This window comes from Podarcis melisellensis, assembly GCF_964234715.1.
Source record: "Podarcis melisellensis genome assembly, chromosome: 7".
Lineage (NCBI taxonomy): Eukaryota > Metazoa > Chordata > Lepidosauria > Squamata > Lacertidae > Podarcis > Podarcis melisellensis.
In genome coordinates this window covers 60,704,025-60,726,410 of record NC_138539.1, presented here as the reverse complement: position 1 = coordinate 60,726,410, position 22,386 = coordinate 60,704,025, and the positions used below count along the sequence as shown (strand labels likewise).

The 22,386-nt window shown below is 41.9% G+C and overlaps 2 protein-coding genes across 2 annotated transcripts; both read right to left on the bottom strand.

Annotated features, from left to right (window-relative positions):
• Positions 1-3,943: 3,943 nt before the first annotated feature.
• On the bottom strand, positions 3,944-10,031 carry LOC309373809 (transmembrane protein 14C-like). The gene is made up of 4 exons (XM_081918359.1): positions 9,874-10,031; positions 7,034-7,135; positions 6,062-6,149; positions 3,944-5,121 (listed from the first exon to the last, which is right to left on the bottom strand). Exons 1-4 carry the CDS (start codon positions 9,947-9,949, stop codon positions 5,064-5,066), a joined length of 324 nt encoding a protein of 107 aa, XP_081774485.1. The 5' UTR covers positions 9,950-10,031; the 3' UTR covers positions 3,944-5,063.
• A 3,527-nt stretch (positions 10,032-13,558) lies between these two features.
• On the bottom strand, positions 13,559-22,377 carry PAK1IP1 (PAK1 interacting protein 1). The gene is made up of 10 exons (XM_081918293.1): positions 22,164-22,377; positions 20,909-21,071; positions 20,213-20,333; positions 18,266-18,340; positions 18,005-18,057; positions 16,602-16,747; positions 16,420-16,517; positions 16,011-16,110; positions 14,588-14,714; positions 13,559-13,970 (listed from the first exon to the last, which is right to left on the bottom strand). Exons 1-10 carry the CDS (start codon positions 22,224-22,226, stop codon positions 13,816-13,818), a joined length of 1,101 nt encoding a protein of 366 aa, XP_081774419.1. The 5' UTR covers positions 22,227-22,377; the 3' UTR covers positions 13,559-13,815.
• Positions 22,378-22,386: the final 9 nt, after the last annotated feature.

Below are 22,386 nucleotides of genomic sequence, written 5' to 3'. Positions count from 1 at the left end.
AACAGCAACTGAGTGGGAAAAGCAGCTACTCAAAAGCATTGTGGATTTTTGAAGGAAGACTTACTAAAACCTTTTGCAGGTACTGTTGGGCACATTGGTGCCCAAGTGTACTGCACTGACAAACCTGGGCTAGAATGACGGAATGACCTTTAGCTTTCTAAAGGGGGGAATTTTGGCAGGTAATGATGGTCTGTCAGGAGACACACAAGTTACACCAGCTGAAATTCCCTCTTCTACACCACCACTGAATTGTGCCTTGGCATCAGGACATCTTCTGTGTAAAGATTCAGCATGTTGGCTGTGAAATGTATTCAATTTATTTTGCTATTCATTTTAAAATGTTTTTATCCTGCTTTTCTGTTTAAATAAATGCTCAAAGCAGTTTACTATCTAGTCAGCATATTAAAACAACACTAAAATCCAAAAAAACCCAATAGTGACAGAAAGCAGCAGCGGCGGATCAAACACTCCAACTAATATAAATATCTTAAACAAGATTGATGTTATACTAACATTTTAGCTCTGCTTATAACACTTTGAAAAAAATTAATCCTATGAAATGGAGCACTGAAGCCAATAATAATTTGTAATGCAGCTAGTTTTGCAGTGTCACAATGCTACATTTTCATTCAAGACAGCAACTTATACTTTGAGAGTATAAGTTTAAACAAGACAATTAAGGCTAGGTTGACCTTTGTGAGCTGCCTTTGTCCAAACCTCCCTTCATTATGGCTGCATTAAGCCTGGGATAGGAAAGAAATGGAGAGATTAACATAATTAGCTCTCATTTAATAAGGTTGTTTAATTGGCCAATCCTTTTTCTTTCCTAGCTTCAGTCTCATTCTCCATTGATATACAGACAAATTCTTTCTCTTTCTCTTTTAATTGCCCTTTAGAAACAGGAAGGATCTGGTACTGTTGTAATTATTTTGATCGCCTTGTAATGTCAGCCTTGCAATAAATTGAAGACTATCTGGGATTCTGAGCTAACACCCTTCCACCTTGCAGTAACAAATTCAGATTCTTCTCTAGGCAAAAACAATGGCAACAGATCATACTTGTGACGAAAAACTCATACTTGACAGCAAAGCAAGTATGAGAGCAATCTGCGCTACTGCATGTCACGCTATTACCTAGGGTGGCTTAGTGAGTAATGGAGATACATCAGTTGAAACTCTGCTACGCAACTGTTGAGGGTGCAGGGGCCCTGTGCTCTTTTCCACCTGGATATCCAACCACTACCGCATTGTTCTGCCGCCACAATGTTCATCCTGTCTCTTCTGGACTTCTGCACCTCTTTCAGAGTCTATAAGAAGTGGCTCAGAAAGAACCGCATGCATGGAGCAACCTTACATGGAGCAGTGAGTTAAATGGATGCTCAGCTCTAATGACAGGGTACCTCAGTGCATGTGAACATGATGCTGTTTTTACTAAAAAATTCCAGCAATGGTCCAGATTCTGAGACTCTGCACAGAAACATCTAGCAACCATCTTAGAGGTATTTAAAAAACAACCACCACCCAGTGGGGACTCTCTTTTTGTCATCAGTTGACAAGCCAACTATAGATTTTTAATGTTTTTCAGTTTTTAATGTTTGATGTTTTATTACATTTTTATATATGCTGGATGCTGCCCAGACTGGCTGGGGAAACCCAGCCAGATAGGTGGGGTATGTATGTATGTATAAATAAATAAATAATTAGAAGGGAGCTGAACAATAGCTCATTAGGTGAATTAAGTTCAGATTGAACCTGGAACTCCCTGGATCACACTCTTAACCACGATAAGCAGCTTCTAGTAATTTGAGACAACACAGTTCTCACAGCCCTGAGAACATAATCCTGCATTTCCAAGCATTGTCTAACAATCCAAGGTTCAACTGCACCTATTTTTGTCTTAGAAACATTTAATGCATTTTCTCCCTACTGTTCTTCAGCAGCCTGTTTATGCTCTTCTTGATGTGGAGCTGAACGCTAATAAAACAGAATTTGGAATCAACTCCTGAGGATGACATGTTTATGAGAGGAAGGGACTAATAAATCTGCCAGACCCTGCAGCCCTGCTAAGGGATAACATTAATTCCATCTCTTTTTCTACAGTGCACCTGATAAGCAAGTCCCCTGTGCCTTTGAAGGAACATTACAACCTTTGTTCCAGTGAGGCTCTGCTACTTACACAGCTAATTGCCTTTCCTGCATGAGTGTTAGGATTCCTTACTTGAGGTTACAAAGTGGATTTGGATTCTGTAGCCTCTTCCGGTGCTGGCCATGAAACTGATCCAAATAGTGCTTGTCTGTCAGCATATTTCGCATGTAAATACTTGTTGGAGGGTGATGTTTTGTACACTCTCCCTCTCTCTCATGTTGAAATGAGAAAGTTCAGGAACCAGCCTGCAGTTGGTCATCACTGGATTTACCTTTCCCTGACTCATTCAGGTAATCTAGTTTAAGAGAGCTTCTTAATTCTCTCAGTACAGTGGTACCTCAGGTTACAGACGCTTCAGGTTACAGACTCCGCTAACCCAGAAATAGTACCTCGGGTTAAGAACTTTGCTTCAGGATGAGAACAGAAATTGTGTGGCAGCGGTGGCACAGCAGCAGAAGGCCCCATTAGCTAAAGTGATGTCTCAGGTTAAGAACAGTTTCAGGTTAAGAACGGACCTCCGGAACGAATTAAGTTCTTAACCTGAGGTACCACTGTACAGGGAAGTGGCTCCTGAAGATCAGATGGGAGTATGTCCGGGTTAGGGAACCTGTAGCCCTCCAAATGCTGCAGGACAACAGCTCCCATAATGTTGAACTCAAGAGTATGTTGCAAACCATCATTCCTGAAATTTGATGCCGTTCTCAAGTTTCTTTAGCCAACAAGCATGTCTTATCGTAACAGCACAATTTCTATCCAAGAAGTTGAAGCTTGGATTTACATTAATTTTTCATGTTTCATCTGTGTGTTTTTTAAATTCCATATTAATCCTATCTGAGACAGCAAAGCTTTTTAGCACCCTCTGTCGTCTCAACCTGCAAATGCTAATGCAGATACGCTCCACACACAACGTATTATTTTAATGTGTCTGTTCAAACCAGAGCGCTATACATTTGTCTCTGGAGAGGTCTGCTTGGGGGCTCCTCCCCTAGGCTTGTTGTACCCCATCACTTTTGACCTTTCCCCTTGTTATCCATTCACATTGGCTGCCTAAAACGCAGAAGCAGCTTTAGCCTATCATTTCATTTCATCCGTACTATCATACAGAGACGCTGTGTGCTATATGTGCATGTTCCATCTATAGTAGGCTATCAAAATTGTCCACTGCTTCCCCCAGACTAAAGGTAGCACACTAGCCAGATATTGTGGCCTGCCAAGCACATAATAAATCCTTTGGTTTTAGCACCCAAGTAATAGTGCAAACCAAAGAATTTTAACCATTCTTATTTTCTGCAATACATAGTTGGGTCGTGAGTGAAACAAACCCCTAACAAGACTAACTGAATGTTAGTTAGCAACAAACACCTCCCATTCATTCTTCTTCAGGGCAGGGGTCCCAACAACGTTGTTATTTTTTGCTGGTAGAGGTGCATAGAACATTTTTCATCATAGGACTACAGTGATAGGAAAGGATCGCTGATGAATTTCTGCCCATCACACAGCACAGGCCCACATTCTACACACAGGCAATCAGACTAAGGTTTTTGCCTGAGTCTCCACTCTTTATGGATGCATCACACAATGATTTATCCTGTTTATCCTAACTAAAACGTCAGTGTCCCTGTCACACCCAGTATACAAATCACAATTTGAATAGCTTCCCATGTTTTGGGCATTGCACCATTATTCTCAAAGATGTGAAAATGTCTGGTTGAATAACTATAGAAACTTTTTCCCATTTGGTTACAAACACTACGAAAGCAATTGTTACCTTTAAATCAATCACAACAGAAATGTCAAGTCGTCAGCATAGGGTTTAATGCTGTAAGAAAATAGCATATATGGATTGAATTCAATATTTCCCACCAATTCATTATATTAAAAAAGATAAAGACATGGATATATGATCAAAGACTGCATCTTTCAAAAATAATAATAAAAATAAGTTCGAAAAAAAGAGAGCACAAAAGTATACCAATCCAGTAAAGAATAGTTTTGACTACCATAATTCTGTTTAATTAAAAAGAAAAAGAAAAACCAGTAGCATTTTACTTAACATGGTAAGAAAAATATTACCCTTATGTTTCTATAGAAGCAAGCTCCTAGCTGAAAACTCCGTCAGGGTTAAGCCTGATCCTCTCCTCCGCTGAAACTATGATGGCATCTGCAGCAACTTACAATGGCTGCAAAAACATCCTTATATGTAAGAGGGGTGAGTATGCTGTGGCCTTCCAGTGGTTGCTGGACCACAGCTCCCATCATCCCTGACCATTGACCCTACTGGCTGAGGCTGATGGGAGTTGGAATCCAACAACAGCTGAAGTGACAAAGGCTCCCTGGACATGCTATAAGAAGCAGGTAAGGTGAGGGCTCTCAGACTCTATCAAATTCGCCTTGATATACATCCTTGTAAATATTATTACTACGTGAATTTGGAAGAGTACTGTTACGTCAGAACACCAGCATAAGGGACTATTCCCACAGCTTTTAGAATAAAGCAATATGGGCCATGGTGGAAGCTAGGCTGACCCTGTTCTCTGCTGCTTCCATGCAGCAGAACAGATAACAACTGCATGCAACCACGCCTTCCCTGCTGCCTTATAATTTATAATCTCTTTATCGGTTAAGCCAAAAGCCTGCCTTTGCCTTTCCAGCCAACACACACTGTCTTCATCTACAACAAATATACCACACTGAATTTCATATCATAAACAGTAGTTACTTCTAGAATGTGAAAAGGAAACATTTCTGTACACAATAAGACACTGTCAATGACCTGTATCATATGTTTTTAAAAATTAGGGCCCTCGATATTTAGGGCGTGCTCTTTCTTTGTCCTTCTCTTTCCCATAGCACACTCATCCTGGTGCCTGGTGTTCGGTCTTCTTATCCATGTGTCTCAAGCCTCGTGTGAGGTCCTGTTATTCTTCATGTGGCTTCTCGTACATCTTCAGTCCAAGTCTCCCAACCATCAGCAGGCTTTAAAGGAAAATGTAGTCAAGTTTATCTATATGACAGACCTGTGCGAAGCCACCTCCTACACAATTGCTCTTCTGACTCACTGCATGTGCAACACACCTCCAATATTTTATTTCAGAGGCTGGGACAGAAATGGGAGAAAGCAAACATGTTGTCCAGTAGTTCTCCATTATGTCAGTAGCCCCAACTCTTAGCCTTCCCAAACTGGAACCATGCAGTTCCTCAGGACCAGGTAATGCTTATTTGGCAGTGCTAAGACAGTCTGTGCCCCCATTTCTCCCAAGGGGTCTACAGTGCAAATGAGAAAATCTCCCTTCCTGGAGAAATGCAGACGTAGCCACCAGGTTGATTTAGCTTCAGAGTACACCAGTTCTGTTTCGTTAATTTTTATGGAATGCATGCTTTTAGTATTATATGATTTCACTGTTGTTTCATTTTACAATGTTGTGTATTTTGTATATCTGTAACTCATCTTGGGGCATGTTTAAGAAAGGCGACTTAAGAATTTTAATTAAGCTATCAACAAGTCAACTGCTGATTGGCTGAAGGGATGGCTAATAGGAGGCTTTGGTTGCCAATGAGTGGAAATATAGATTATGGGAGATGGAGCAGGGGGAGAAGAGAAGGTTTTGAAAGGTGGCCGGCATGTATAATCTTGAAAGCCACAGAATGGGTCAACCTAAACCAGATCTTGCTTAATAAAATGCTCTTATCTAATAAGAAGTACCGAAATGCACAACAAAATTGCTTATCTCCAAAAAGTGTTATGCAATACAGTTCCTACAATGCAATTTTATAAAACGAAAATTACAGCCTGATCCTAACTGTGCCTGTTTAGAAGTACCGGTATGTCCCATTGATTTTAACTGGCATGTATGCAACAGGAATGCAGCCTTAATGTCAAAAGCAAAACGAATAAAATAAACACGCAGCATAATACCTTGCACCAGCAATCAGTCCTGCAGGCATGAATTTCCCCGAGTTGTAGAATCTCATGCCCATAATACCAGCTAAGGTTCCAGAAGCAACTAATTGAAAGATAGAAACAGAAGCAGCATTATATCAGGGGTGTTTCTGCCGACTTGAGGGCAATGATTAAAAAAGCCAAGTTATCAACTTTATTATGTCACATGCGCAAACAAACGAGGACACACACAGCTCAAAGATGTGTACCAATGTAACCGTTTTACACTCCTTAGTAACTTCAACCAAACAATTATTTAATATTTATTTTGAAAATTTGTTGACCACCTAATCAACAAAATGCTCCAGAAATTTCACACCAAGTTCAAATTACACATTATTATTATTATTATTATTACCAGACAGAAATGATGAATAATCCATTTCTACCTAAAATCTAACTTCAGAGAAATGTAGTGGAAAAAACAGCATTGTGCAATTGGGCTAAGCAGCTGAGAAAATGTACTCTTAAGGAATGTTCAGAGGCACTTTCCTAATTGCAAGTTGCATCACAGCACACAATTGGGAGCATGGGATATATCTCAGAGCAGGGATGGGGAACCAGCTGTCCTCCAGATGATGGACTACAATTCCCATCATCCCTGATGATGTCCTACAGTGTTGGGATGGGGTTGCTCCCTAGTAAGTGTGTTTAGGATTGCTTTAACTGATACATGTGGTTTAATTCATCAAATGATGCTATGCATGTGTGCTCCAGAATCTGCTTCCTGGTACAACACACAACAGTACACATGAAAGGACCCCACATTTATTCCAATTCAGCCTCCTGATAAAATTGGTATTTAACTTTGCTGCTTGTATCAAGTGGTTTTGTTGCTGTTGTTATGGTACACCAATGAAATAAAATGCATCAGATGCATTCAAAGGGTTGTGTTTAAGAGTTACTTTTACGTAATTCACATATATACATTTTCCCAGTTATGCTTACTCAATGAAAGCCAAATGTTTTTTGGGTCTTGGGAAAGTTGGTAAGCTCCAAGTCCTGCTAAACTCCCAAAAAGAAGACCAGCAGCTAAAGATGGGACACTACCTGGAATAAATAAAACAAGTAATGTTTGTTAAGCTGTAGATACAAACGGGGTACATAAACCAAACCAACAAAATTTATTCTGTTCTAAGTAATTTTCAGCTAAAAAAAAAAGCATTGCTCAAATGTTTAATATTTGAATTGATCTGATGCTTTATAGCGCAAGCCCTGAACTGGTGGGGTCAGATCCGCATGTAAGGCACACCAAGGTTGGTCGCACCAGTGGGACCACCATTTTCTTGGAAGGTTTTGGTAAGTGAAGGCAAAGGAAGATAGAGCATGCTAAAAACAGAGGAGAAAGATGACTGTATATTGTAAAAAAATAAAATAAAAATTAAGTAGGTGCAATGTTGCCTGTTGGTATTGAAAGTGAATCCTAGGTCTGAAAAACATGAAAAATCCTGCCTTACAAAATGTGTGATATCTGCTGTCCCAGATATCTTTAACCTATTCAGACTAAGAACCCACTTGTCATCAAAACATGCATTTGAGGACCCATTTTTAAACTTCTATTGCAACCCACCTTGAATCAGGCTGCAGCCCACCAGATGGAAAACCAGTACACTATGCTAACCTCATAATCATATGCGCCATCTGGGAAACAGGTAAGGTTTACCCCAACTATTTACATTTCCCGTTTTATCTACTTGAAGGATGAACATATTTTTCACATAATAAAAAAGGCTAGTAGTATTGCTCATCTACTCAAAGATGAAGACATTGTTCACATATAACAGCAAACCATGGCCTGTTTTTTTGTCCAGGTGCTGAACATAGATACTTGCTCCTTCTCTCATGCAATCTACGGTAATTCCCTCTCTCACATTATGGTTTGATCACATCAAAGTTTGACATTACATCGGGCCAGCCTACAAACCAGAAATAGAAATCTACCTTAAAAAGCAAACAAGCACACACACCCTATTCTTTCTGTTGTTTCCTCACAACTTCCCCATAGTAAAACTTAACATTTACTTTGGTGTAACTCAACATTCACTTTAGCGTCCTTTTAAATGAGCCCTTAGTACAGTTACTCTGGGCAAAGGATAATCCTGCACTATTCTAGGAAAGTGGCCTCAGGAGGCTGCTTCTACTCCCATTATCAGTTTATATATAAAGAGGTGACCTGCAAACGAAATTGATGAAATGTCACCACCTTTGGCTACTGGTGAATGGTCCCATTAATAAGGCTTAAGGGAGCACTCAGCACCGATTTCTAACACCACTTGTTCCATTTGCAGGTCAAACCTAATTGGACTTGAAGCATCAAGGGCACTGTTAAAATGGCCTTGAGTATTTTCTGTCTAGGCATTCTGCCTTCCTTCCATCATGCCAATGAACCGACCTGGAATCATTTGTTATTCTCATAATCAGTGTGTGATCTGTCATTTTCATAATGCCCTTGTGAATAAAAAGCCAATCCTGGAATTCAAATACTTAGATCTCTTCTCCTAGCTATCTTAAAAAACATGGCATTAGGTTGTTGCTTCCCTCTTTTAAATTTTGATTTGCTTGCCTTCCAGCCACAGAGAAGTTAAAATGAAGGACAAAAGAAACCAAAAAAAATCTTCCATCTGGGTTCACCCCCCCCACCTTGAACTTATTCTCAGCGACCATTATGTCTCTAACCATCATTCCAACTACTCAAAATGCTGCAAGAAGAATCCTGTAAGAAGCCCCTCACCACATGAAGAGTATCATCACAAATCAATACATCGATTTTCCATCAAGGTTAATGGAAGTTATACATGCAAGCCCAGAGAAAAATATGCCCCGAATGGCTTTTGTTACAGAACTGCTACCATCAGTTCTTAAGAGACCTTTCTTGTTAAATTATTCATTTGTAGAAATAAAACCATGGGGAGAAAAAACCCCCAACAATTATTTCCCTCTATGAACACAAAATACATTACTTGCTGCCTAGGTAGTTGTGTGTCTGTGTTAGGTTTGGTAAGAAAACACATATTACATATATTCCAAACCCCTCACACAAATTATGGCTTTTTTTGAGGGGGTTTTCTGCTTCCCTCAAAACGTTAAGGAAGTTCTTGTTTCTAGGCAGAGTAGGTAAGTTCTGTCAATGCTAACAATATGCCATTGCAACACAAGATAAACTGTTTAGCTGTTCTGCAGAGGTGAAAATCTACATGTTAGAATCACAGAGCAACATGTTTGTTCAAATAACCATGGGTGGTATTTAACTTAGTTAAATTGAAATTGTCGGACCCAATCTTCATTAATTTCAGTACTACTCTGAGTAAAATTTTAGTGAATATGTGACACCTCGATGGGCACTGTGCGCAAGTCAGGGGAAAACAATGTGGCTTGCAACACGCAAACGTTTTGGGTCTTGAGACCGTAGATTATCAGCCTGTGCCTTTATCATTCTAAAGCACTTTCTCATAGGAAGGGTGTCAGTTCCCTACAACTGCTAATCAGCACCCTACAGCAAAAACGAGTAACAGCAGCTTGATATCTGTATATAGACTGATAGTAGGAATGCATAGTTGGAAGTTTTCCGTTTTTACAAGAGGGACGTCCATTTCAGAGAATATAATTCTGCGTTTCCTAACTTGGTGCCCTCCAGATGTGCGGGGCTACAACTCCCATTATCCCTGACCATTGGTTCTGCTAGCTAGAGCTGATGGGAGCTGGAGTCCAATAACTGCTGGAGGGCACCAGGTTTGGAATGGCTATTTAACACCAGAAAACAAGACTGTGAGGAGACATCAATACTATACCTGCTTTTGCATAGCCAATCATCCCGCCAGAAGCCACTAAAGCTGCATAGCCAAAACCAATCCAGTCCAACCCCATTCTGGAATGCAATAGAGATATGTACGTGGTAAATGTTTGTAACGGATGGAACTCAGATACAAATTGACTTTTTGCACCTTGTGCTAAAACTGTCTTAAGTATAGACTGTTCTTCCAATGACACAGCATTTGTCATATTCTCAGCCTTGCAAATAAGGTCTCAGAAGTTACCCACCAAATACCAATTTAAATTGTTTCAGGCATATGGGCAACCATAAAATACAGAAGACAAGACTAGAACTCTATAAATTCTCCCATGATTACTGCAGGTAAATGACAATTTAACATATTCCTGCTCACAGCCTCCATTGTTTCGGATTATTTTGACAGAGCTCATGAAAAAACCCCACTTGCTTAGAAGAAAAACCCCAATTTATGGGCCTTTAAATATGGGGGGATTTTGGTTATGTATTTTTGTGTTTTTATACCTTAAGGTACCCTGTGATCATTGGATGGAAAGCAGTATATTAATTTAAGGAATAATAAGGGGGAAAACACTTTTTCAAAAGGAAAAAAATATATTAGCTTGGTCTTGGATTTATTGAGTGGTTTTGGAGAAACCAATCGAAAATGGTGTTCCATGCAAGTAGCAATTCTCTACCTCTCAAAGGAAACTGTAGAGGAGAGAAATGAAGTAAGGGTTGTAAAACACTTGCTGAAAAGAGCAATGTAAGATGTGTTTGTAAGTACATTCACCAGGAATGGACACAGAAACATGAAATGAATTCAACAGACACATCTTTAATGTTGGGTTTATACATTGGTTTGCTAAACACCTGCAGACTTAAATAATAATAGACTCATATAGTTACATTTCCTTAGCATGCTCTTCTAAATTTTGAAATTATGGGGGAGAGGGAAACAGATTAAAGGAAAACATACAACATCCTCAATCTGAACTTAACTCACTGTGTGGTTGTGAGACTAAAACTATACCCTATACTCCTTGCAATGGTAGAATTAAAAATGTAGTAATTTGTTTAATTTCAGGTATGTCTATAAAAAGTTCCTCATGTAACTAGCAGCAAAGAGTTCTCTGACAATTATTTTCAAAATAAACGCACATGTGTTACTCATATTTAGATATCTGTTTTGTCGGAGGGTTTTTTTTCTTGGAAGGTAGAGAATTCTCAGGGGTTTTGTTTTGAAATCTTGGAACACCCAGGCTTAGAAAGAGTTCTGTGAATCTGCACTCTTAATCAAAAGCGCCAATTTAGATCGATAAGGCATTATTTTATTAAAACTCTGAATTTTTGTAATGGCGGGGGGGGGGACACTACCCTCTGATATTAATCCGATTCCCATTTATGTCTGCACAGGATCCCTTCACTGTTCACCAATTATATATACAGTATTCACAAAAGGTTCAGTACAAAACCAGTTTGCTGGCTGCTGCCTTATTCTAAGACAGGAAGAGAAAAACCATGAATAAAGTCACTTGCCTTGCAGGAGCAGCAGCAGCAGAAGAGTCACAACGTAGGAACAGAACAAAACCGAGCCTTGCAAATATCGAACCCGCCGGGCAATGGGAGAACTACAAAACAGCAACGCACGTGACCGCGGGCCAAGCAAAGCAACAACCCGAGTTGTATTTGCAAAATCGTGGCCAAGCAGCGACTTGCCCTTTGATTTTCTTACAGAAAGCTACTACGTCAACGCAAACGTTCCATAGCCAGGGGGCGGGGCGGGGGCGTTACTTCATTAAAGGCGAGGCCAAGCATCAGAGCATTCCTCTGAGCCATTGCAAAAGCGTTTTTTCCACCCTCCTGGTGCAATCCCCAATGGTTGCATCCAAAACTAATCTTTGCACGCATAAAAGAGACGAGCTCTTCTAAACAGTGACTTTTCTTTTTAGTTTCTCTGGAATATTAGAGAGAGAGAGCGCCTGTTTTACAGGGGCAAGGGGGGGTGGTTCTTGCAACCCTGAAATCCACACCGAACATTGCAACAAATTAAAAACCTCCATTAGAATCTTAAGGGCTGGTTAAGGCAGGTTGCAGCCACAAGTACATTTACTGGGTAGGAATTAAGCGCAGGTCCATACCGTCCTTTGTTTTATTTATTTAATTTTATCCTCACAACAACCCTGTAAGGTAGGTAGATTTACGGTATTTATTTATTTATAGTGGTAAAAGTAAAAGTGGTACATTTATAGCACATGACTGACCCCAAAGAATCGTGGGAACTGTAGTTTCCTCTTCACAGAACTACAACTCCCAGCATTCTTTGGGAACAGCAAGGTGTTTTAAACGTACAGATCTGGCCTTTGACTGCAATCCTATAAATGCTTATCTGGGAATAAATCACATTAAACTCACTATGATTTACTTGTGTAAGCAGGCAAATTTAGGATTGCATGGACCTTAGCTCACTGCTGCAGTTTTGTATGCAAAAATGTCCCAGATTCCATCCCCATCATCTCCAAGTAGGTCCAGGAAGACTTCCTCCCTGAAACCCTACTGTCCAGTCAGTGCTGGCAATAGTGAGCTAAATGGGCCCTGAAAATTATTATGGCTTCGGTTAGATAACAAGTTGCTTGTATGAACTGGGCAGTCAGAAAAGAATAGGAAGTTGGTTGCTGCACTACTGTTGCAATCAAAGTAAAACAGAAAAGAATCCCAATAGGCCATTACATTTATGCGAGAAGATTCTAGTTCTGTCCATAGTGCAACCCTATGCCTTTTTACTCAAAAGAAAAACTCACTGTCATCAAAAGGTCTAGTAGGAAGCAAAATATGCCAGTGGGGAGTCAGTGGGATGGCTCCCAAGTTGAATTGGAAGAGTCAGGGTGTGGTACGGCTGCCATATGGGGAATTTCCGAAAGGCAGCGCTTTGTCCTGAATCTATGAAATATTGCAACCCTAGGGTGTGGGTGTGTTAACCTGACTTCTAATTGCCAAGGAGAAGGCGGAGGTGCTGCCTCTATGGCGAGAGCATGAATGACACTCACAAATGTATCTCCAGTATGGGCATTCAGTGGTTTTGCTTTTTTATATTGCACTGTGGTCTAAACCACTGAGCCTCTAGGGCTTGCCGATCAGAAGGTTGGCGGTTTGAATCCCTGCAATGGGGTGAGCTCCTGTTGCTCAGTCCCAGCTCCTGCCAACCTAGCAGTTCGAAAGCACGCCAAAAAGTGCAAGTAGATAAATAGGTACCACTCCAGTGGGAAGGTAAACAGCGTTTCTGTGTGCTGCTCTGGTTTCGGTGTTCCGTTGGGCCAGAAGCGGCTTAGTCATGCTGGCCACATGACTTGGAAAAACGGTCTGCAGACAAACGCCGGCTCCCTCGGCCTGTAAAGCGGTATGAGCGCTGCAACCCCAGAGTCATCTGCGACTGGACTTAACTGTCAGGGGTCCTTTACCTTTACTTTTTTACTTATTGTACTTCTATCAGGTTTGTAATTTGCATTAATATTCTGTTTATACTTTGGGGGCCTTTGGGCTAAAAAACATTATATAAATGAACCACAGAATAACTTCATCATAACTAAGATGGCATGTTGAATCCAAGCATATCACCCTGTATTAATAATTAAAAAGTATTTCCATACTAGGAAGGTTTCTGTATTTGTTCTTCCAAAACTTACAAATTCAACCACTACAATAGAACGTTTCAGGTGCTTTATATAAAATATTTATTTAACAACATAAAATGTTTCCTCCTCTGTAAAAATATTTGGTCATAGGATCTGGAAATGCTCACAGCTTAAATAAAAATGGTTCTTTTCTATAAATATTAACAGATCAAATTGCCATGAATGCATAGCCATAATATTGCAATTAAATAAAAAATTGTGCTGGAAATAAAGTGTACACTGGTTGGTGGCAATTTATTATAGGATTAGAATTGCAAATGGTAGTGACATATTCACTTTAATTTCTGCATTATCTTTTTCTTCTTTTGCTGTACACCAGCCGATTCTCCTTTCTTGAGGGTATCTTGGCCATCACCCTCCGATGACTTATCACACTCAGCCCAACCAATTTTCTTTTTCTTTATCAATGGTTGCTCCTCTTCATGCGCTGAAACAAAATGAAGTTATCCGTTGTTAAATTTAAAGATGTAATGCTTTAAATACACTGGAAAGTATTCAAGTGTGTCCCTCTACACATGGAAGGCTCTTTCTTCCAGGGGAGGCTTCCATGGAAGGCAGAGAGAGACAATTTTCACAATTTTCTCCTGCAGCTACCCACATCCATTCCAAAGGTTCCCCTGGTTCTCTAAAACAGATTTAGAAAGGCTGCAGGGCACTGCAAAGGAAAAGAGAAAACAGCCCCAAACACTGACCACTTACAGAAGCATCTTTGGGGCAAAGGGGAATGGAGGGACAAATTGGAGTCAACTCTACATTTTACAAAGTAACCAGTTGTTGTTTTTTTGTTGAATGTATGAACAGCAACCTCCATGACCAGCCTTGTCTAAATAATAACTTGTATTAAACTATCATTGGACTTGTGCGTTTTTCAACTCTGCAGAGCGAACTGGTTTGATGAGAGCCAAAATCACTTGTCCCCAAAGCGTTGTAAACATACTTTATGGTAGGACCTGGTTAATATAGATCAACCCTTTTTTAAACAAGTCATTGCTGTATTACCTACAGCTGAAAACTTAACAGAAGTCCAGGAAAGCTTTATGATACCTTGGGAGGATGTTGTGGCTTCATTGGGGATCTTCTTGGCTTCTGAATCTCTTTTGTGCCAAACTGCTAAACACGTAAGCCTGGCCTTAGTATTGACTTCACACAGCAATGACGGGGAATTATTAATCTGAAGGGAGGGGAAAAGAAATGGTTAATGTAAATCCCAGAAAACATGTTGTTCTGTAGCAGCAACGGAGAAAACTCCAAGTGCTTAAGTCTTAATTCCTGGCATCTCTAGGTAGGACTGGGAGTGAATCCTGTCTGGAATTTTGGGAGAACTGCTGCCAAGCAGTGCACAGTAGACCCTATTAAGCAAGATGGACCAATGGGCTGACTAACTATAAGGAAGCTTCCATATGTTCCCATAGGTTGAATCTGCACCCTGTGAAACCAACAGCAAAATGACTCTTCAAACAAACAAACCAAGATAGGATAGGCACAATTTGGATGGCCAGATAAAAAAAAGAGAAGGGCTTACACCATTAATGTTTGTATTGATGACGGAATTTCAGAAGATGTAGATTCCTGCTGAAATGCCCTCTTCTATACAACTCTTAAAGGTGTAAAAGCTGTGTCTTCTCTTTTCACTTGGCTGCCATAGGCACACCTGTAACGTAATCCTAGCTGTGTTTACTCAGAAGTACACTTCCCACTGACGTCACGGCTAGCTGAGATTGTGGCTATTAAACGCCAATGAAATACTGTATTTTTTGCCCTATAGGACGCACTTTTTCCCCTTCAAAAATGAAGGGGAAATGTGTGTGCGTCCTATGGGGCGAATACAGGCTTCGCGCCGGGCTCCGGAGGGTTGCGCAGAGCTGCCTGCACTCCCGGGCGGCGCGCAACTCTGCGCAACCTTTGGGAGCCTGCTGCGGCTTCACGCCGGGCTCCAGAGGGTTGCGCAGAGCTGCCTGCACTCCCGGGCAATGCGCAACTCTCTGCAACCTTCGGGAGCCCAGCGCAGCTTCGTGCTGGGCGCGCAGAGCTGCCTGCACTCCTGGGCGGTGCGCAGCTCTGCGCAACCTTCGGGAGCCCAGTGCGGCTTCACGCCGGGCTCCGAGAGGGTTGCGCAGAGCTGCCTGCACTCCCAAAGGGCGCGCAGAGCTGCCTGCACTCCGAAGCCTGGGGCGTGCTAAAGAGCGCTCCTGGGCTTCGTGCAGCTCTCTGCAAGCCTGGGGAGACCGGCGCAGCTCCCTAGGCTTGTGGATAGCAGGCTGTTTTGGGGGCTGGGGTTCCCCCGCGCCAGCCCAGTGCCTGGGGGGGGGAAATAATTTTTTTTCTTTATTCCCCCCCCCAAAAAAACTAGGTGCGTCCTATGGGGCGGTGCATCCTATAGGGCAAAAAATACGGTAAATTAGGACTGCACTTCTTGGAATTTAGGATTCAACCATGAATGGTGCACTTAGCTTTGTAATATACAAACCTTCTCAAGATCAAGACTCCACATCTTAAGGTATCCATCGCTGGATGCAGTCACCAGAATATGTAAGCCTTCCATTTCAAAAGTGTAGATCTCTTTTACTCTATGGATCAATAGTTGGTATGAAATATCCCAATAAAATCGGTAAAAATTAAACAGCAGCAAGCACTAAGAAAACTGGTGATAGGACACAATTCAGCCCTATTTAACCACTTAAAGTGCTACTGGTTTAAACACATGCATTCTTCCATGTTAAAATCGGTAAAAAAAATTGAAGTGCTAAACTATGGCACATTCATAATGAAAATACAAAACAAGAATCCAAAGAGAAAAAACTGACTATTATATACTCCTAAAAGTTGAGCCAAAGCATGCATAATATCCTTTCTATTATGTTTCAGAAATAAAATACCTTTTTTCATGAGCTTTAAATTCACAAAGGCACTTTTGAGATTCACAATTAAATAACCGTACAAATTCTTCATCTCCTGCAATAGCAAGTATGGAATCCTGAAAGAAAAGGTGAAGAAAACATAAAACAGATTTAATTTATTTAAAATGCTTTACTTACTTTAACACTGCATTACTACTTACTGTAAGAAACTTTACTGAAGATATTCTCTTTTCTGCAACAATGGTGCCAGAAATAGAAGCAGTTTCAAGGTTGTATATATCCACTTTGTTAGCTATAACTACCACGTATACCTCACCACTGGGTGACCATTTAACAAGATGCGCATCTACGTTAAGAGGAAAAATGATATTATTTAATTTCAAATAGACACCAAATAATCACTTTACTGCAAACAAAATAAGGAAATCTAAGATGGAATCTACACAAATATAGAAAACATTCAGAAAATATTATTTTTAAAGTGTTTTTAAAAATACAAATAATTTTCCATAAGGCTCACCATCGCCATAAAGTGTCACATTGTATACTGCACTTAAAACACATTTAAAATGTTTTATTTGCAGCTGTAAACAGTGGTACCTTGGTCTGCAACCGTTTTGGATTACAACCATGTCAAACCCAGAAGTGTGTGTGCATTTTTTTTTGGATTACAACCCATTTTTTTGGAGGCCCCATTGGCGAAAGTGCGCCTTGGGTTACAACCTGTTTCGGTTTACATCCAGACCTCCGGAATGGGTTATGGTTGTAAACCAAGGTACCACTGTAGCTGAGTCCTAATACCCCACTATGTAAAAATTTTGCCTTGTTTTTACGTCTTTTAAAAGAATGTTGGCTATAAAGATAGAAAAAAGGCAAATACATTAGTTATCTATAAACCAAAGTTTCCTTAATGATTCTGCTTTGGAAAACATGTAGCCAGTGGTGTTCCTTGTGTTCAAGGAAGGCTCTCATCCAGCAGAGGCTTCTGTCAAGGAGATGATTTCCTGCAGGACCCCATTTCATCTCGCATGCTGTCTGAAGGATCCTAAGACCTTCTGGAGATTTAGGTGGTGTGCTGAGGAGCATGGTTTAACTATTTTGCCTTCATAGATGCCACCAGTGCAAAGACATCAGAAGCACTCCTAACAGAAAAACCAAATCCTAGCAATGCTGAAGAGAAAGAGGCATGAAGCAAGAAAGACTGCTTGGAGGCACTCAACAGGTAACTCCAGAATATAGGAGACTAAGAACTTGAGAGCCATTAACATAGATTGATAGGGACTTTGAAGGGCTCAGAGGAGAGAGAGATAAGACTCAGGATGGGAATGATGTTTCTGCCAGGAACAATTGCCCGTGAGAAGGCTGGTGACTTATAATAGCGTTCAATGTGATCTTGAGGCAATGGAGGTTATGAGGCAATGGGGACATTGAAACATTTGTGTAATAAATAGAGATTCTCAGAGTTTTCAGGGCTGTATCACAAATCCAAGGACACAATAGCTGTGGACTCTGAACTAAAAAATGAGACACACATGGTATTTGGCAATGCACGAACATTTCTATAATTACAGAATACGACAAAATGCAAAGGGGATATACTCACTTTGTTTTATATTTTTTATGAATGCAGATCTTCCTTCTACAAGGTTCCATGTTCTGAAAAACAAGATGCTTAATAAACATATTTTGGAGGGAAGAATTAACTAGTTTTAAAAAATGAATAATTTAATGCTTTTCCCCCCTCTGCGACTTCTTTTTGAATTTGTATCACTTGTTAATTGCTTTGAGTTTACAGAAAAGAAGAATCTAAAGTTTTAAATAAAACTAAAATGAAAGTTTCTGAAGTTGCAACCTTCCGACTCACCTTAACGTCTTGTCTGTTCCTACTGACAAAGCTAACTTCCCAGAAGGATGAATAGAAAAAGATGTCACATGTCCCCTGATAAAAGAGGAAATGAAAGTCAAGATTCATTACTCCCGCCAACTCACTAGCAATAATAATTAAATGCTGCCCATGAATTAAGGCTGTCTTTTGCATCCTGCCATTAGGAACTACCGTATTTTTCGCCCCATAGGACGCACTTTTCCCCCTCCAAAAATGAAGGGGAAATGTGTGTGCATCCTATGGGGCGAATGCAGGCTTTCGCTGAAGCCTGGAGAGCGAGAGGCATCGGTGCGCACTGACCCCTCTCACTCTCCAGGCTTCAGGAAGCTATCCGCAAGCCTTGCGAGCCCGGCGGGAGTTCCCGCGGGCTCACAAGGCTTGCGGGCAGCAGCCTGCAGCCCCAGCGAGTGTCTGCAAGCCTTGCGCACCCAGTGGGAGGTCCCGCCGAGCGTGCGAGGCTTGGGGCGGCAGCTTGCCGCCCGAAGCACGTGGAGCCCTCCAGAGGGTTCCCCGTGCTTCGGGCGAGTGTCCGCAAGCCTTGCGTACCTGGCGGGATGTCCCGCCAGGCGCACGAGGCTTGGGGCGGCACCCTGCCGCCCGAAGCACTCGTAGCCCACCGGAGGGCTCCCCGTGCTTCAGGCGAGTGTCTGCAAGCCTTGCGCGCCCGGCGGAAGGTCCCGCCGGGCAAGCAAGGCTTGGGGCGGCAGCCTGCAGCCCAAAGCATGCAGAGCCCTCCGGAGGGTGCCCTGTGCTTCGGACAGGTGTGCGGAAGGCTTGGGGCGGCAGCCGCGGCTGGGGAAATATATTTTTTTTATTCATTTCCCCCCCAAAAAACTAGGTGTGTCCTATGGGCCGGTGCACCCTATAGGACGAAAAATATAGTATATTTGTGGGGGTGACGTGCGGGGAGATCTTTTGTGTAGTGGCACCCTGGCTTTTGAACCCCCTGCCCCCTGCAATCCACTTGGCAATTTCACTGTTATTCAAGTACTGGCTTAAAACATGGCATGACTTCACAGGCTTCTGAAAACTAATGCTAACTATCAGCTGGGAGATGGTGGATATATTGTGTTTTTATATATATTCTTGGGGGGGGGGGTGTTATATATTGATATTATTATTTTTAGTTTGACTGTTATTCACCCTGAGATCTTTTTGATTAAGAGTGAGATATAAACAGCTTAAAAAACAACAAGAAGCTCCCAACTCTGATGTATCCAGATTCTACAACCTTGGGAAATAGTATCAATGACAGTTCAGACTAGAGCAGGGACTGTCAACCTGGTCCCTATCGCCCACTAGTGGGCGTTTCAGGACTCTAGGTGGGCGGTAGGGGGTTCTAAAAGAACAAACTGAATCCTCCTTCCATCGGGCACTGGTGGGCAGTAAGGAAATCTTCCCATCAAGAAAGATGCATTAGTGGGTCATAGGTATAAAAAGGTTGACTACCCCTGGAGCATCCTCAGTTTTTACACTTCAGTGGAGTACTTGAACTCCCTAATTGAAAAGCCTGCCCCAACTGCGTTTTCTTAGTTGTTTAGGTGAGTTTGGGGGCAGTAACAAACTTAGGCTGTCTTGGTTGATGCTTGATTCTGATACTATTTTTCTGATAACAATTGTTTCATAACGATATTTTACAACTGTTTTATGCTGCATTCTCTGCTTACCGCACACGTGTGATAAATATATAGACTTGTAAACAGCTTCAAGAAACCCTCCAGAACAGCATGGGATGTAGTTTCTGCAAGGTGTTCCTATCCAATTTCCACCACCCACCATAGCCTTCTGTACCATGCCATTTTGGATTCTCTGGAAGAGTTGTTTTGGAATGGTTGCAGGGGAAGAGAGCATAAGAAAGCTTCTCATGCAACTCTGAAATTAAGCCATACACTTTTTTTAGAAGAAGAAGAAGAAAACAATACTTACTTGTGTGCCTTAATGGATTTTAAGCACTCCCATCTTTTTGTGTTCCAAATGCATATTAAACCGTCCTCAGCTCCACTCAATAGATGTGAACTTCCATAGAATTCCAAGCAGGTTACAGTGCCTGAAAACCCATGCAAATCAGTTACATTTAATGTATCTTGAACTAAAACATGTCTTCTACATTTCAAAATGAAAATTTTGAAGCGTAGCAGATTTAGATATGCCCTGCAAAACTGCACATGCTAAACGATGTTTGGAAGCTTATGGCTATCATTTGGTGTATAGGAGCCCTGCAGTTCTCAGTACCACTTTGAATTTGAGTCCACTAAAATCCATGAAAATGATTTCTGTGTATGCTGCTTAGAATTGGAAACAAACCCTTGAAATAAGGTTGGCATGTGCATTTTACCATGTGCTGGATTAAAGGCTGTGCCCTTGATCCAGAATCCCACAGGCACTTCAACATGCACATTGGGCACCTGCTGGAGCTGGCTTCCCTTTTTATTAATACTACAGAAGTGAATCAGGAGGCCTTTATGCTTGCAACCTTTCATGCAAGTAGCCTCTGGATCAGGGCAAATGTTTGTAAGCCTCTTCATATATTTCTGTACTTAAGTCATGCTCAGAACCAACTCCCACTAATACATATCTCACTCCCAAACCCTGCAACTAATACAAGAATGATAAGCCCCTTACCATCGTGTTGCATCAGTGCCCCATGTTCTACTTTCTTTTTCATGTCGTAGATTTGTATGGTTTCATCCCTGCTGCCAGTGACTACATATCTGTCATTCACAGCTACTGCGGACAGTGAAGCAGTGTGAGCATGGTGGGTGAAATCAGGAAGAGCTGACCAGTTCTGAAGATGAAACATAAAAGAAAAATTGTTAATTGCTAATGATATCCCAATTTTTTAAAACAGAAAAAGGGAACTGATGCAGCTAATCCTATTCATCAACAAGTTCCATGAAAGCAATGGAATTATAGGAGTGACGAACTGTCATAGTTCTAAAAGGGACTTAGCTAGGATGAACTGTGTTGGGATCAAGACCATAATGTGCACAGAGCACACAAAACATTCCATGTTCAATCAAGCAAATGTCTGCAAAATTTGTTGCAATCGAAATTTGTCATAATCTCTACCTCACAGACTTGATGTGAGGATAAATGGGGATGCCGCCTTGATCTCATTTAGTTGGAGGAAAGTGGGGAATAACTGACCCTCCAAGTGTCCCTATTTTTGAAGGGAGAGTCCTGGATTTACAGAAATCCCGGATTCTGATTTGATCCTGGAATGTCCTGCTTTTCCTCAGGACGTCTCTGTTTTCATTGGAGAAATGTTGGATGGTATGGAGTTATCAAGACCCCGGAGCCATCTGAAGGCTGTAGAGGCAATTATTTAAATATTTAGTATTTTATTTTGTTCCTATAGATGTTGGAAGCCACCCAGAATGGCTGGGGCAGCCCAGTCAGATGGGCGGGGTATAAAGAGCACCACCACCAGAATAGGACGTCCCTAAATGTTGGAGGATCTGATAGCTCAGCCGGTAGAGCACGAAGCTGTTAAGCTCAGGGTCGTGGGTTCGAATCCCACGTCGGGCAAAAGTATTCCTGCATTGCAAGGGGGTTGGACTAGATGACCCTCGTGGTTCCTCCCATGGGCGGGAGGAAGACGCCCTTTCCTCGCCACCACCTCTCGGCAACATTCGAACCCACAAGGGAGGGAGCTGCGCGTGGCTAATGCCGCGAAGGCTTCTGGGAAGGAAGCCTTTGAGCAAGACGAGGCGAGCCAGCCAAGCTCCCCCGTGACCCTCGTGCGCGTCGCATCTCGCGTGGCGTGCGTCGCGCATGCGGCCCTCGCGCTGTAAGGGCACAGCGCGCCACTTTTTGCTCTTTCCGACCCCGCCCCCCGCTTTCGTTTGGGTTTTGTTTTTTTAAATACAGTTCTTACCTCACCCGGCTGTATTGCGAACCCGAAGAGCACCTGTTCGTAGCAGCCCCCTAGCAGCTCCATTTCTCAGCCTTTCGGCGGCGCCTAATGACGCGGGGGTCCTTACTAGCTGTGCGGCGCGGGGTTGTCTATTTCTCCCGCCTGATCAGGAGCCGGAAGACTGTGCCACCCGCGTGCGCTGCGGCCCTCACTGACTGGCGCTTCCCGTACGACTTCCTCGTAT

Excerpts from the sequence above, each read along its gene's own strand:
- LOC309373809 (XM_081918359.1), bottom strand. The coding sequence starts at position 9,949 with ATGGGGTTGGACTGGATTGGTTTTGGCTATGCAGCTTTAGTGGCTTCT. Across the intron at positions 7,136-9,873 it reads GATTGGCTATGCAAAAGCAG|GTAGTGTCCCATCTTTAGCT; the intron begins GTATAGTATTGA and ends TATTTATTCCAG. Across the intron at positions 5,122-6,061 it reads GGACTGATTGCTGGTGCAAG|CCTGCTGATGGTTGGGAGAC; the intron begins GTATTATGCTGC and ends TTTCCTTTAAAG.
- PAK1IP1 (XM_081918293.1), bottom strand. The coding sequence starts at position 22,226 with ATGGAGCTGCTAGGGGGCTGCTACGAACAGGTGCTCTTCGGGTTCGCA. Across the intron at positions 21,072-22,163 it reads TCGCAATACAGCCGGGTGAG|AACTGGTCAGCTCTTCCTGA; the intron begins GTAAGAACTGTA and ends TTTCATCTTCAG. Across the intron at positions 18,058-18,265 it reads GGAACAGACAAGACGTTAAG|AACATGGAACCTTGTAGAAG; the intron begins GTGAGTCGGAAG and ends CTTGTTTTTCAG.